General features: G+C 40.1%; 1 protein-coding gene across 9 annotated transcripts in view; it reads right to left on the bottom strand.

The window, feature by feature from the left end:
* KCNIP4 (potassium voltage-gated channel interacting protein 4) overlaps positions 1 to 12,512 on the bottom strand; it is a 452,377-nt gene that overhangs the window by 331,626 nt on the left and 108,239 nt on the right. The window contains exon 1 of one of the 9 annotated variants that reach the window (XM_074587703.1): positions 8,105 to 8,302. The exons of the other annotated variants lie outside the window; for them this stretch is intronic. Within the exon in view, the coding sequence (XP_074443804.1) occupies positions 8,105 to 8,192 (88 nt within the window). The 5' untranslated portion in view covers positions 8,193 to 8,302. Of the gene's footprint in view, positions 1 to 8,104; positions 8,303 to 12,512 lie in introns of those variants that run through there. 9 annotated transcript variants of the gene reach the window in all.

Raw genomic sequence — 12,512 nt, forward strand, 5'->3', positions numbered from 1 at the left:
GTAAGAAGTATTCCTCTTCTTAAGTAGGACAAAGCAAAAGCTTTTTTTCTCTTTTACCCTGTTCAAAACAGTTTCAAGTGCCAGGAAAAAAACACACAGAAAACTCCAGTGCTGTCTTTCTGTCCACTGCCACTTTTTAACGAGCATTTATAAATACACTGAGAGAACAAAGCCAGGGTTATTCAGTTGGTAGCACACTCCTGACTGCTAAAGTCATTCTTTACCAAAAGACTTTCGACGTGCCATGGTGTGCCCTAAACTCATAGCAACGTGTCCCTGCAGGGAACAGCACGGTGACTGCTCCATTGTGAGAGCAAGGCAAGAGCACAATTAAAATGCCTGCTTGATAGGCCTCATTTTCCCACTTAATCAAATTCACCCTAGAGCGGAGACAGCTCTGCAGCCGCAGCACTCAAATCACCTCGTGAAATTACAGAAGAGTGGATAAGAGATGAGCATAGCACACCTCCTGCTTAGGAAGGAGCCCATGACAGCTCAGCATGGGAAGAAGTTTGGAAAGGGCTGAAATAACCAGCAGTGAGAGCCACAGCCGCAGCTCTGTCTGCTCTGGCAGAGAGCAGGATGCCCTGAGCCAGCACTGCGGTGGGGTCCTCAGTCACTGGGTCCGCACATGCCTTCGTTACAAGGTTTGGAAAAGAAAGGGAACAACGCAGAGGTCCAAGTGTAAAAGCGCAATGCACTGAGGGATGAAGGACAGCAGGTGAAGAACATATTGGTTGAATTACCTTACTTACTCGCTGTGATAAACTGGCATTCTCCTGCACGCTCCTGAAAAAGCTTAAAACAACCCCAAGCCTATTCAAAGATATCTGATGAGCAACTGACCATTAAATGCAACTAATCCCTATATTAGACAACGGCAGATGGAACATCCAGATAAGCAATGACAACAGTTCATCTTCCAATGTTTCATACTAGTTTCTCAACATTTGTTGCAATCCTCTTTGCTTGGGAGATGCAGATTTAAGAATACTGACAGAATGATTAGCTGACAGATTTTCTTAGCTGACTTCAGGTGTGTCTGCGTTGGTCCATGGACATCCATGGAAGAGTTCTGTGAAACATGAAATTCACTTGCAGGGGACTCAGGGACCATCATCTAACCAACAGTTTCTGGTGCTTCTGGTTTGTGAGAACCCACTGCTAGTACCTCAGAAGGCAAAGATTTATAAGAAAGGCAGAGACTCTATTGAAAAGATAAAAATCTTCCATTTTTTTATTACCTGATTGTATTGCCTCACTGTGGGTTAATAGATCACAGACATCTGTCACCATTTGTAGGCCTTGTTTCAATAAAAATGCTTCTGCACACGCTCCACAGCTTTGTTGAGAGATACAATTGCACAATTTGCTTTAAACACATTTTTGCTCATGTAAAGGCAATGGCTTATTTCCACTTTACTTTGTACAACTGGATATAGTACAGCAATATAGCTTTTGCACTTCTGTCTCTTTTGTAAGGGCAGCTGGGAATTATTTATTCCCTTTCATGCTTTCTCTTGAATAGCTGCAGTTCTTACATAATTTCCTTTAATCTTCACTTTCAGAAAATATAAAAATATTCCTCTGACTCAGAGGTGGCCTTAACAAGTGAGTGTAGTTTCTCATTCATTTACTTTTCCATGTATTAAGCTAATAAATCTAATTGAATGCAAAAATCATCATGCGTCTTTCAGAGGGTTACATCAATACAATTAAACTTGAAATCAAAACTGAACCAGAATTTTAACAACTTTGTTTTCTTTGTAATTTTTTTCCCTTTTCCATTAAATCTTTATCCTATTAAAAAAATCCATTAACCAAATGCTTCACGTATTCCCATTTCTGTTTTCCAAACTTTTTTTTATTCAATTGTCAGTCTTGCACAGTGTACCTGAAGAAGCTTCCAGAGGCTGAAGCCCCGGTGGTGAAAAATTTCCTTTTCCTAGAAATCCCATCTAAGGGGAAAGACACAAGGAAGTTTCAATTGATAGTTCTTTTCTGTTCATCATACCCCTTTTAGTAAAAACTGTGTCAGGAAGCATAAAAAGAAAAAAAGCCTCTCTTTAGAGCCACAATTCATAAAGTCTCTAAAGGAAATGGATTTGGGGATAGAGACTAAAGGGCCGCATGGATCTGTTTTTCCACGCTCTATCACAGCAAGTATCTTGGCAAAAGCACAGCTCTATTCGCTGAAGACACGAAGCGCCTCTCACTTTTGAGCTCGGAAATTCAAGAGACTGGAACTAGAGCACTAGGGCTTTTAAACTCCTCAGCCAACCTAACGGCCAGACATTGCTGGCCCAAAAGGTGTTTGATCGAGCCATTAATTAGTGTCTGAAGTGCCCAGCCAGCCTTCAGCGCAGCACGGTGAAGCCGTGCGGAGGCAGCAGCCGTGTACCCGTGCTTGCCTGGCCGGCACCTGGAGCAGGACGGGGTTTGACAAACGAGCAGCTCGGAGGTCCTGAGCAGCAACTTGTGTCAGAGACAGGAGATGCCTGGGGACTCTTAACTGCTGCAGCCTTCTCTTTTTTTTTTATCCTCCACTGCTTGTCTGCCAGAATCTCCAAGTTCCTCTGAACTTACTTAATTAAGCAGCACGTATTAGAATTGGCAGCATGTATGGAGGCTACCTGCTCTGCAGTTTAAAATGCTGTTACAAGAATATTGCCAACTATAAAAAAAAAAGCACAGTTACAGATTTCTTTTACAAATTCATAAGAATATCCTGTCTTCCGCTTAGGAAACTGGAAGCAAAATGCCTTATGAATATTCACATTAAATAATCAGTCAACAGTAATTCCAAGTCTTTAGCTTCACTGAATAGTTTTTGTGACTTATCACAAACAAAAATTAACCAGCCAAAACAACATGGAGGAAGACACGTTGCTAGAAAATAGAAGTAGTAAAATTAATGTTAATAATTCAGGAATTCATTGCTATTCAACTTCAAGGTCTGAACAGACCATCTGAGATACAGCATGAGAGTTGGCTCCTACACCTATTTAAAACATACAGATTTTCAGCATCAGAATGCTGGAGAAGCAACTACGTAGACAGAAGTACACTAAATTCCTTTCAGGATCAGTTTTATTAAAAGAGAAACTCTTTCTTTTGCATTAAAGTACAATACTTTTTCATCTCTAGTAATTCTTCCTAAGACTCAGAAAATTATTTAATCAATTGTTGGAATAATTTCATTTGCCGCATTTAAGATGACAGTTCTCAGATTAAAAGTAAAGTATTTTCAAGTTCTGTCCTTTAAATCTGAGGGGAAAATGAGGAAAAATGCAGTATAATTAAATGTAAGAATTAAGAGCTAATTATTCTCAATATTCTCTTTCACATAATCTCTTAACTAAAGAAAAAAGTTTTCGGGAATATTTACCTACTGTCACTAGTCTACTACATTTTAATTATTCTCTAGGTTTTTAAATTTTACACAGCTTAATTGAAAAAGTTGATAATGGTACAACCCTGATATATTCCCAGTAAGGCTGTTTTAAATTCACAGCCCAAAAGCCAGATCCCATCTTCCGCTAACTTCTGTAGAAAGCATCACTCCAAGAATAAAAATCACAGTGTATCACCCTCATTTTTCAGAATCATTTCATCAATACATCCACAACATGCACACCTAACAACTGAAGGCTTGAGCTGAAACTTTTTATTATAACAACCGTGGAATGGATACCATGCACTGAGAGCTAGAATGAAGTTTAAAAACTGCCTCATGAATAGATAGAACAGGATAGGAAAGGGAACGAGGCAGAAAACATGTCTAGTGGGACATTCAGTCTCAGCATTTCCCTCTCTTCCTGAACTGGGTCATGAAATGAGGCACCTCGTTCAGGGTGTTTCAGTCTATCCTTAACAGAGAGCCAACACAAACCATTTGGGATCTCCATGTGGTTGGGACCTATTCTTACGTGCTCTCTGCTGAAGATGATCATCCGTAAGTGCTGTGATGATATTTGATCTTAGAACAGTTACAAATCTCTTTGAATGATTTCATGGAGAGGAGTTTAAATACCAATTCTACTCTCTCCCAGACGATTTCCATAATCATCAGAAAAGACTTAGGCTCCCTGTTACTAGCTCTTTGTGGTCCTATGATATTTACATGCCTGGCTGTATGATGGATTAAGAAGTGGAGTGAATTCTTATCCATACTACCAGATTTTGGAAGTATGGACATTCTCTTTGGACATGGAGGAGACCTCTCAGTCCTCTTCAGGATAAGCAGAGTCAGCAACACAGATCATCTCCTTCCCCGGCAGCCAGCCTAACCAATAGGTGTTCATATATTTCCAGAGCATTCATCCAATGAATCTACAAACCAAAAAAGTGAGCAGCCTTGTAAAGTGTCCATAATTGCTGTCTCAGACTTGGAATTTAGGTACTGGTAGGCAGGTGAACTACCACAGTCACAGGAGCACTGTTGTGAGCCTCTGGATGCCCCTGTGCTAGTGCCTCTCACACCTTCAGGTCTATGCTCAGATGACGTCTTCCTCTTGGCAGTAGGCTAGAAAACATTTCTGTGCCCAAATGCAAAATCTAAGACTCAAGATTACCTTCTGGTAATCTCATTTGTCAAAGTGCCATCAAAGAGTACATCCTGCATTCACCAATTTAACTAAGAAAAATATCAAGCCTGTGATCGGTGTCATTTTACCAATAGCATCAATATCTAGACTAAAAAAATAATAAAAAAATCCATCCATAGTTTAATCTACATAAGCCTAGAAGAGTGAGATTACTCCGGTTTGTTGGAGAGACAGTACAATTCCACAGCCAGGGTTGTTCTCCTCTTCCTTCTTTCTTTCTAAATGCATATATTAAATGCCCAAAAAGGACACACTTGTGAAAATTTACCACTGAAGTCAATTACAGTTTTGTTTCTATTACCTCTTTAATCTACATACTTTATCAGTTGTGACAGTTAAGAAAAAAGTCCTAGCAATTGCTCTGAAATTATGTTTTTTTCTCCATTGCAAAATAATTTGCGATCTGTTTCTTGATCTCACAATGATTTATCTTGTTATTTATAATATACACATTCACACTGCATCCAAAAACTGAAACATTCTGAACAGCAGCGCTAAGTTCTTCACGACAACATTTCAAAGACCAGGCACTTCCAACACAGCTCAAGTGGCAGCAGGCAGTAAAGCAGGAATTGGTGTGTTATTTGAAAAATGCTGTCTTCAAGCATTTGAAGGAGTCTCTTTCACTTGTGGAAACACATCAACTTAATATATAGCCGAAGTTACGGAAAGTGAAAAATTTTGTTTAAAAGACTATTTCTTTTCACTACTTTTCACTACATTTTGCTGTCAATCATAGTAACTTGCTGTAAAAAAAAAAAAAAATAATTGGAAGAGATCTGGATGTATTCAGGCAGAGATCACAATTTAAAACCCCTTGTAAAGGTTTATGCAGCATTTACCTTCAGGCAAGGGGGTAGTTTCATTAATATTGATTACAGCTGACTTGAATATTAAGATAGTCCATGTTTACGTACTATCCGAGACAGCTATATGAGATGATTTTTTATTTAAGTATTGAGACTCACCACAGAACGTGTCTTTAACGTTGTAAATGGTTATGAAACGCAAGCAGTTAAACCAGTAATCAACAGCAACTTCTTAGCTGGGCCTATAGCCAGTAAACCCAGTCTCCCTCCTAGCTCACCTTCTCTTGCTTTCTCACCAGTGTAATCACACCAACTGCAGCAGAGCTTTCACCAGTCTATACTGATTTAGATTAAGTACATATTCAACATGTCTACCCATATAGAAAGAAGGAACAGATTAGATTCAGTGCATGCGCTTTCAACAATGTGTAGTTCCAACCTATTAAGTGTATCATAGAATGTATTGGGTTAACGGTCCCTTCCAGTCCAACACATTCTATGATTCTAATTTAAAGAACACCTGAAAAAGAAACCAGGGGCCAAATCATATCAAGAAGGAAGTTAAATTGTTTTCACCATTGTGCTCCTTAGTAAACATCTACATTTTGAAAATAATTAGTCACTTGAGGGAGCAGATTGCCTGCTTGTAAAAACCTAAATAAGCTTTCTGATAGCTATCCCACATTTTTTGAATGCTCAAGACAGAAACAGCAATATCTTTAATATAAAAATTAAAGTATAACTTTCTAACACTTTTCAACTAGGCTTCCTCATTCATCTTCATTAATTACCAACTTATTATCAACACAATGAATTATGCATTAGATTTTGTGGGGGGAACAGTACCTGGTATCGCAACAGTTGAGGTTAATGACTGGGCTACGCAAGAACTGAAGAGTGGTGCTCTACCTCTCTTAGCAGTTCGATTATTATCACATTATATTGGCCTTATTTGCTACATCATTTGAACACGATGAAGTCTATTAACCTAATGATAGTAGTAAGGTATTGCTGCCCGTAGTAAAAATGAACTGCAAATTTCCTAGCAATTGTCTCAGTTCTTAAGAGTTTCTAGGAGCGGGGTTTTTGTTTGTTTTGTGTTTGTTTGTTTTTTTTTTTCCTTGCTTGTTTCCTTTAAGGAAACATGTTTCATACAACCTCTACTTGGCTTTCCAGTAATTTAGCATTGACAATGTGCTTCTTAATTATAGATGAAAGAACTTCTTTTAGTAGTAACATAAGAATCAGTATTCCGGATTAATCACAATTCCTGAAAACAGTTCTGAATTGTGAGCTTAGAAAGCTCGCAGCACAAACGTCAGTCTGAAAAATAACGTAGTGTGCATCATTTCCTGGGTAGGAAAGCTTGGTTGGCTTTGTGAAAACGGAGTATTGGTGTTCATTTCTAACATACCTTTCTTTTTGCATCATATATTATTTAATTTCCGTAGCAACCCACAGGAGCAAGAAGCCAGCATTTTCAAAGAACTCTGAATTGATACAATTCACAAGAGAGATACCACAATAGACTAGGAATAGTACAGAAAATAGTCAGGCAAATTCTTTCTTACCAGACACTTGGAGTTACTAAAAAGCTGTATCAGATTCCCACAAGTATCCTATAAAGGACCCACTGCCAGTGTTTATACCATGACCTTTATAGCATTATAACCCCAAATCCGATAAATTGCACACATCAATTCTCTGTTCCTGAAGAGTCAACTTTGCTCTCAAATATTTCCATCAGTGCATAAACTGAAAGAAACCCAACCCCAACAGTAGAAACTTTCAGAATACTTGTAGTAAAATTAATGGCGTTTAATTCTCAATAATCACATTAGTATAATTGGTTATCAACTGCTGATGCTGGACTTGCACCTCTGCTTGATGATTTTTCCAAGGAAAAAAAATAAATATATTTGAAGTCTAGAAAGAAGCACAATTATATTTTATAAATACAGAGTGACATCATGTAAGCCATCATGTTTGTCAGCTGTTAGGAACAGCCACAGAAAATGCTGAATTGTGAGAAAAGTATATTTTCCAAAGTGCTAAGAAGAAAACTATACTGTTTGTTCAGTCTAGCTTAGAAACCTTATCTGGTACTGTACAATTTGTCCAAGGTTACAGAAAAAAATTACCTAAATAAAGTTGATAGCCATTTATGTTTCAAATTCTTTAACAGCAAAAAGCACAAGTGTTACTTAAAGTTTGCAGCAAGATACTATAATGTCATATTGACAGTTTGCAGCTGATTTACACCTTAAGACAAGCAAAAACAACCCTCCGAGAAAAAGAATGTGGTCTGCTTGTCAAAGTAAACCAGTTCAAGAAATGGTGAAAATAAAAAGCATAAGATTCATCCTTTATGACCATCATGTGGATACTCCGCATTACCTTTCACGTACACAGATGGACAGGTGAAAGCACGTACACTCGCATTCCGATTTGGATTCAGGTGTGTGAACGCTTAGAGAACGTTACACTAAGCACTGCAACATGAAGACTATATATTCTGGTTTTATTATGCTCAGCCACAAAACAGTTCACAGCTTTCTTTTTTTTATTATTATCATTTACAAGATGAAAGAAATAATAACATAAAACAATGCCATCACTATATTAACCTTAGGCAATTTTCTTGTTATCACGCCGCACGGCTCGACCACAAAGAAAAACAGTCATTACCTGTGTGAAGAGAACCTGTGATTAGCCTGAGAAGGTACTGGGCAAATTTCAATATTTCACGCTTACACCGCTTCCTACAGCCACTCATCTTAAGCAATAGGGTATTCCTCTGAGAAGCGCCAGAAGACTCGGCCAATAAAGAGCACGGTTTCTGCCAGCAAACTTCTGGGGCAGTTTACAGCCTTCTCCCAACTCCTCGCCTCCTCGCAGCCGAGCCGCCAACTCCCCCCCCACCCCTACCCCCCCCCCGCCCGCCCCCGCCGGCGGACGGCACCCCGCGGCGGGCGGGATGCGGACGCCGCCACGGCCGGGCACAGCAGGGCTGGGCTCGGCGCGGCCGCCGCCGTCCCCACCGCGGCCGGACCCGCCGGCAGGCGCTGGCCGCGGGCGGCTCCGCGGGCGCGCAGCCCGACGGCGCGGGGCGGGGCGGCCCGCCCCGCGCAGGCACCCACCGACACGCACGGCGGGCTCCCTCCTCCTCCTCCGTGAATCGGCGCGCAGAGCGGGCGGGGAGGCGGGCAGGGCACTGCGCCCCTGGGTTTACATTCCGCTGAGGGGAGGGGAGGACACGCACCCCCCACACCCCCCTCCATCCAGCAGCAGCCACATCCCGGTGCCGGTACGGCGCGGCGCGGCTCAAGGTCAGGGCGGAGGACAGCCCTGCCTCTGCCCCACCGGCGGGAGCGACATCGAGCGGAGAGCTGCGGGGGGGCGTCCCCACCGCCCTGCCTTTGCCTGACGGCCGCAGGACCCGCGTGTAGCCAGCTGGTGGCCACGGGAACCCCCGGGCGCTGGAGCGCTGTGCAGAAGGAATGAAGTAGCAGGAGCCCGAGTGGGGGCTCTGGGCAGGGAGCTCCCCCTGCGCTCCAGCTCGCCCACCGGGGACAGGTGGGGAGCTGGCCCTGGCACAGTTCGCGTGGTGTGGTTAGGAACTCTCCAAGAAGGTCTCCTTAGAAAACTACACGCATTCCTTACTATCCCCCTGTAAACTCATTATTTCCCATCTTGCGTGAGAAGCGTTTCCTGTTAATAAAAATGGTCTGCTGAAGCCTTTATCCATGACCAAAGAACACAAAGAATATGTTTTAATTTCCCTATCAGTACTTCCCTGTACTACATAAACACAGAGACAAACTCTATTGCATTAGATGGTGATGCAAGACGTAATGCCTAATACAGTTAAAAGAAGACAAAGAACCCATTAAGGAAAAGCTTAACAGATGAAAATCACTGTCTGATCTAATTTTAATGACAGCATTGACCATAAAACATTTTGGTGAATGCCTTTAAAAATTACAATAAACACAAATGCACATCTTTCAAGCTATTCTTTATATAACGCACTGAGCAGAGATAAAGACGTTATAGACACAATACATCAAAGCATTATCAAAGTTGCAGTTAGATGACATAGTTTCTGTGTCTGCTGTCTAGAACACAAGCATGCCGTCTTATGCTTCCAGTGAGGCTACACAGTTAATGGAAAGAACCAAAATGAAATAGCTCCCAGAAGCCTCCAGCTTAGCCCAGCAAAGGGCTTTGCCTGAGAAGGAACTGGGCAAATTTCAATATTTCATGTTTACACCACTTCCTATGGCCACTCATCTATTTTTCTGAAAAGACACAGAAAACATTGCCAGGAAGAGTTTGACCAAAAAAGAAAAAAAACACCAAAACCAAAAAAAACCCAACAAATTCTGAGGCACTAAAGTCTGCTTTACAAGTTTCTAAATGTCTTTTGTCTATGAAAAGGCAATTCCTCAAATAGCTAGTAGAGGTAGAGAGATACTGAAAACAGAAGTGCGTATCTCTTTTTTAGAGAACAGAAGAGGCCAACGCAAATAGTTCTCAGCTAGAGTCCTTGACCTTCTTAATCCTTTGAAATTTTTAATTACTTTATACAAATTTCACTGGCAGTGTTACTTCAAACTGAAGAACTGAAATATTGGTTTTTCTAAAGCCTCACACAAGGCTGTATCACCATGTTTTGTTGTTGGTTCCCCTCCTTCCCCCCCAGAACAAAGCTGCATCAGTTCTGACACATTTACACTTTTCCCTAAACCTTTTACATTTCAGTACAGCAATAACAGTAATTACCTGTTCAAGAGTTCATGAAAGGTTTCTGACCAGTTTCACTAAGAAGCTTTTAACAAACTGTGCAGTATTCAGATAGAACTGGATCTGAATCTAGCTCCCAATATTTCTCTGCCCAGCAGAAAGGCTGACTAATCTTTGGACTAAATTTGCTTACCCCAAATCAGAAAAGCAGATCAGGGAAAAGTGGACAGAAAAATTAGAATGCAAAACTGTAGGAAAGACACCATGGTTTTGTTGACAAGTATATTATAGTGAAACAATATGAAGGGCAGATAGAGAATATCAATTTCTATATATTGGTAATATGCATTTTTATTTATTTTTAATTAATGGGACACACTGAAGTTCTCAGTCAGAAACAGTCTCTTTGCGCTGAAGTATATAAATAGTTTTTATATCTATAAGCTATATGTGCACCCCTAATAATTCATAATCTACAGACCTAAACTAAAACCTGTAAAAAAAAATAAAGAAAATTCCTATTGATGTCAGAGGGATCTGGTTCAATTCCTGTAAGTTCTGACTTTGTAACCAGGTACTTAGTTAAAACCACTATCTAAGCACAATGGAGAAGGAATGAAACACACACACACAAAACAAAAGCATTTTTCAGATATTATGAAAAGTAAACGGAAGGAGAAAGTAGATATTGTTTGTAAGCTCCTGGATTTTCAAATTATTTTACTCAAGTACAGCTGACAGGCTCCTAGAATGATATAAAACATAAAATTATTTTGTTTTGAAGTACTTGGAAGACATTAAACAACCAGAGAGGAAGTATACGTGGTTTTTTAAAAAGACTGTCCACGACAGCAGTCCAGTTTCCCCGAACGTGCAAAGTGTATTATAGGGCTGTTAAGAGAAATTAATTTATAATAGTGAAGTATTTTCTTCCTTTGAGGATTTCTAAAGAAAGCCTCAAGAAAAACCTTAAAAATCTTTATCACCATGTCAAGAAAAAAGGGCAAAACCATCAATTTATGAAATCCAATTCTATTCAATCCATAGATGCAATTCCACACGCAATTTCAATCTGGGTCTCAACATCACTGGTCTATGCCCCAGGCACATGTGTTGGCAACTGACCTGCACCCTCCCCATATCCATATTCAGGGGTATACACTGATGGAGCTTTAGTCTCATGGTGCAGAAGACAAAGCTACACAAATCCTGTAGTTAAGAGCCGGTCACTATTAGCAGGTATGTAATCAGTGTTTCTTTTCTTATTCCTGTGTAGGAATACTATTTCACCATAAAACAATCAAAACCAAAGCAGAAATCAATTAACAGCAATATGACAACATATTTTAAAATAAGCAAGGAAGAAACCTGATTTTTGGATTACATAGGTTTCCAGGACAATCTAGTCTAATCTTCCTTCAAAAAAAAAAAACAAAAAAAACCAACTTAACCCCACTTGTCTGTCTCAGAACAGAACATTGTGATGGCCTGACATAAAATGACAAATAATACCGAATTCGCTAGCATTATAGTTTCTTTTTGAGAGAGAAAGAGTTACTAAACACACATTTAATTACAAAGCAAAGTTAAAACTATCTCTTAAAATACTCACGAAGAAATTAAATTTGGCTGTTGTCATATTAACTAACAATGGCAAAGACTCAACTTGCAAGAAGCACAGTATAATGGTTTAAGGAGAAAAAAAAAGAGCTATCGCAAATATTTGATGAAAGAAGAAACCCCTGAAATAAGGACGACAGTGCACGCCAGATATAAATTTGCCAGTCTGGTAACAAAAAAGCAACAGTGCAAGTTGAAGTGACATATACAGAGCACAAGTCGATTGGCTTCTTGGAGACAGTTTGCCTTAGGTACTTTCATTTGCACATGTTGTTTAACCATTCTTCCAACTTCCAAGAGCAAAATTTCCTCCTGAACTAGCCTGTGAACTATTGCCTAAGAGCAAGTTGAAATCTTATAACGAAGCATCTAATTGAGTCAATTTTGTTATCAACCTGATCAGAAAGGGTGACTGCAGGAAGTCAACCAGGAGCACTGAAAACCTGTGTACACAGAGTTTCCTCGCTGTTGACTCCAGAGGCTTGTGAGGGCTTTTGTTCTTAATGCAAATGCCGAATTCCACAGCTGAACATTTTTATCAGAGGATTTCTAAACTCCTTATTTCAAAGAACAGAGATAATATTTACAACCTAAGCACGTGGCAAGAAATAACAGATGGGTAGAAACAAACAGATGGGTGAACACAAGGTAACAGCGAGATGTTTACGATCAGCATAATAAACAGCTGCCACAAGTAGATGACCATCACCCAATCTCCTTTCAGTTGCTC

Source organism: Larus michahellis, chromosome 5, assembly GCF_964199755.1.
Source record: "Larus michahellis chromosome 5, bLarMic1.1, whole genome shotgun sequence".
Classification (NCBI taxonomy): domain Eukaryota; kingdom Metazoa; phylum Chordata; class Aves; order Charadriiformes; family Laridae; genus Larus; species Larus michahellis.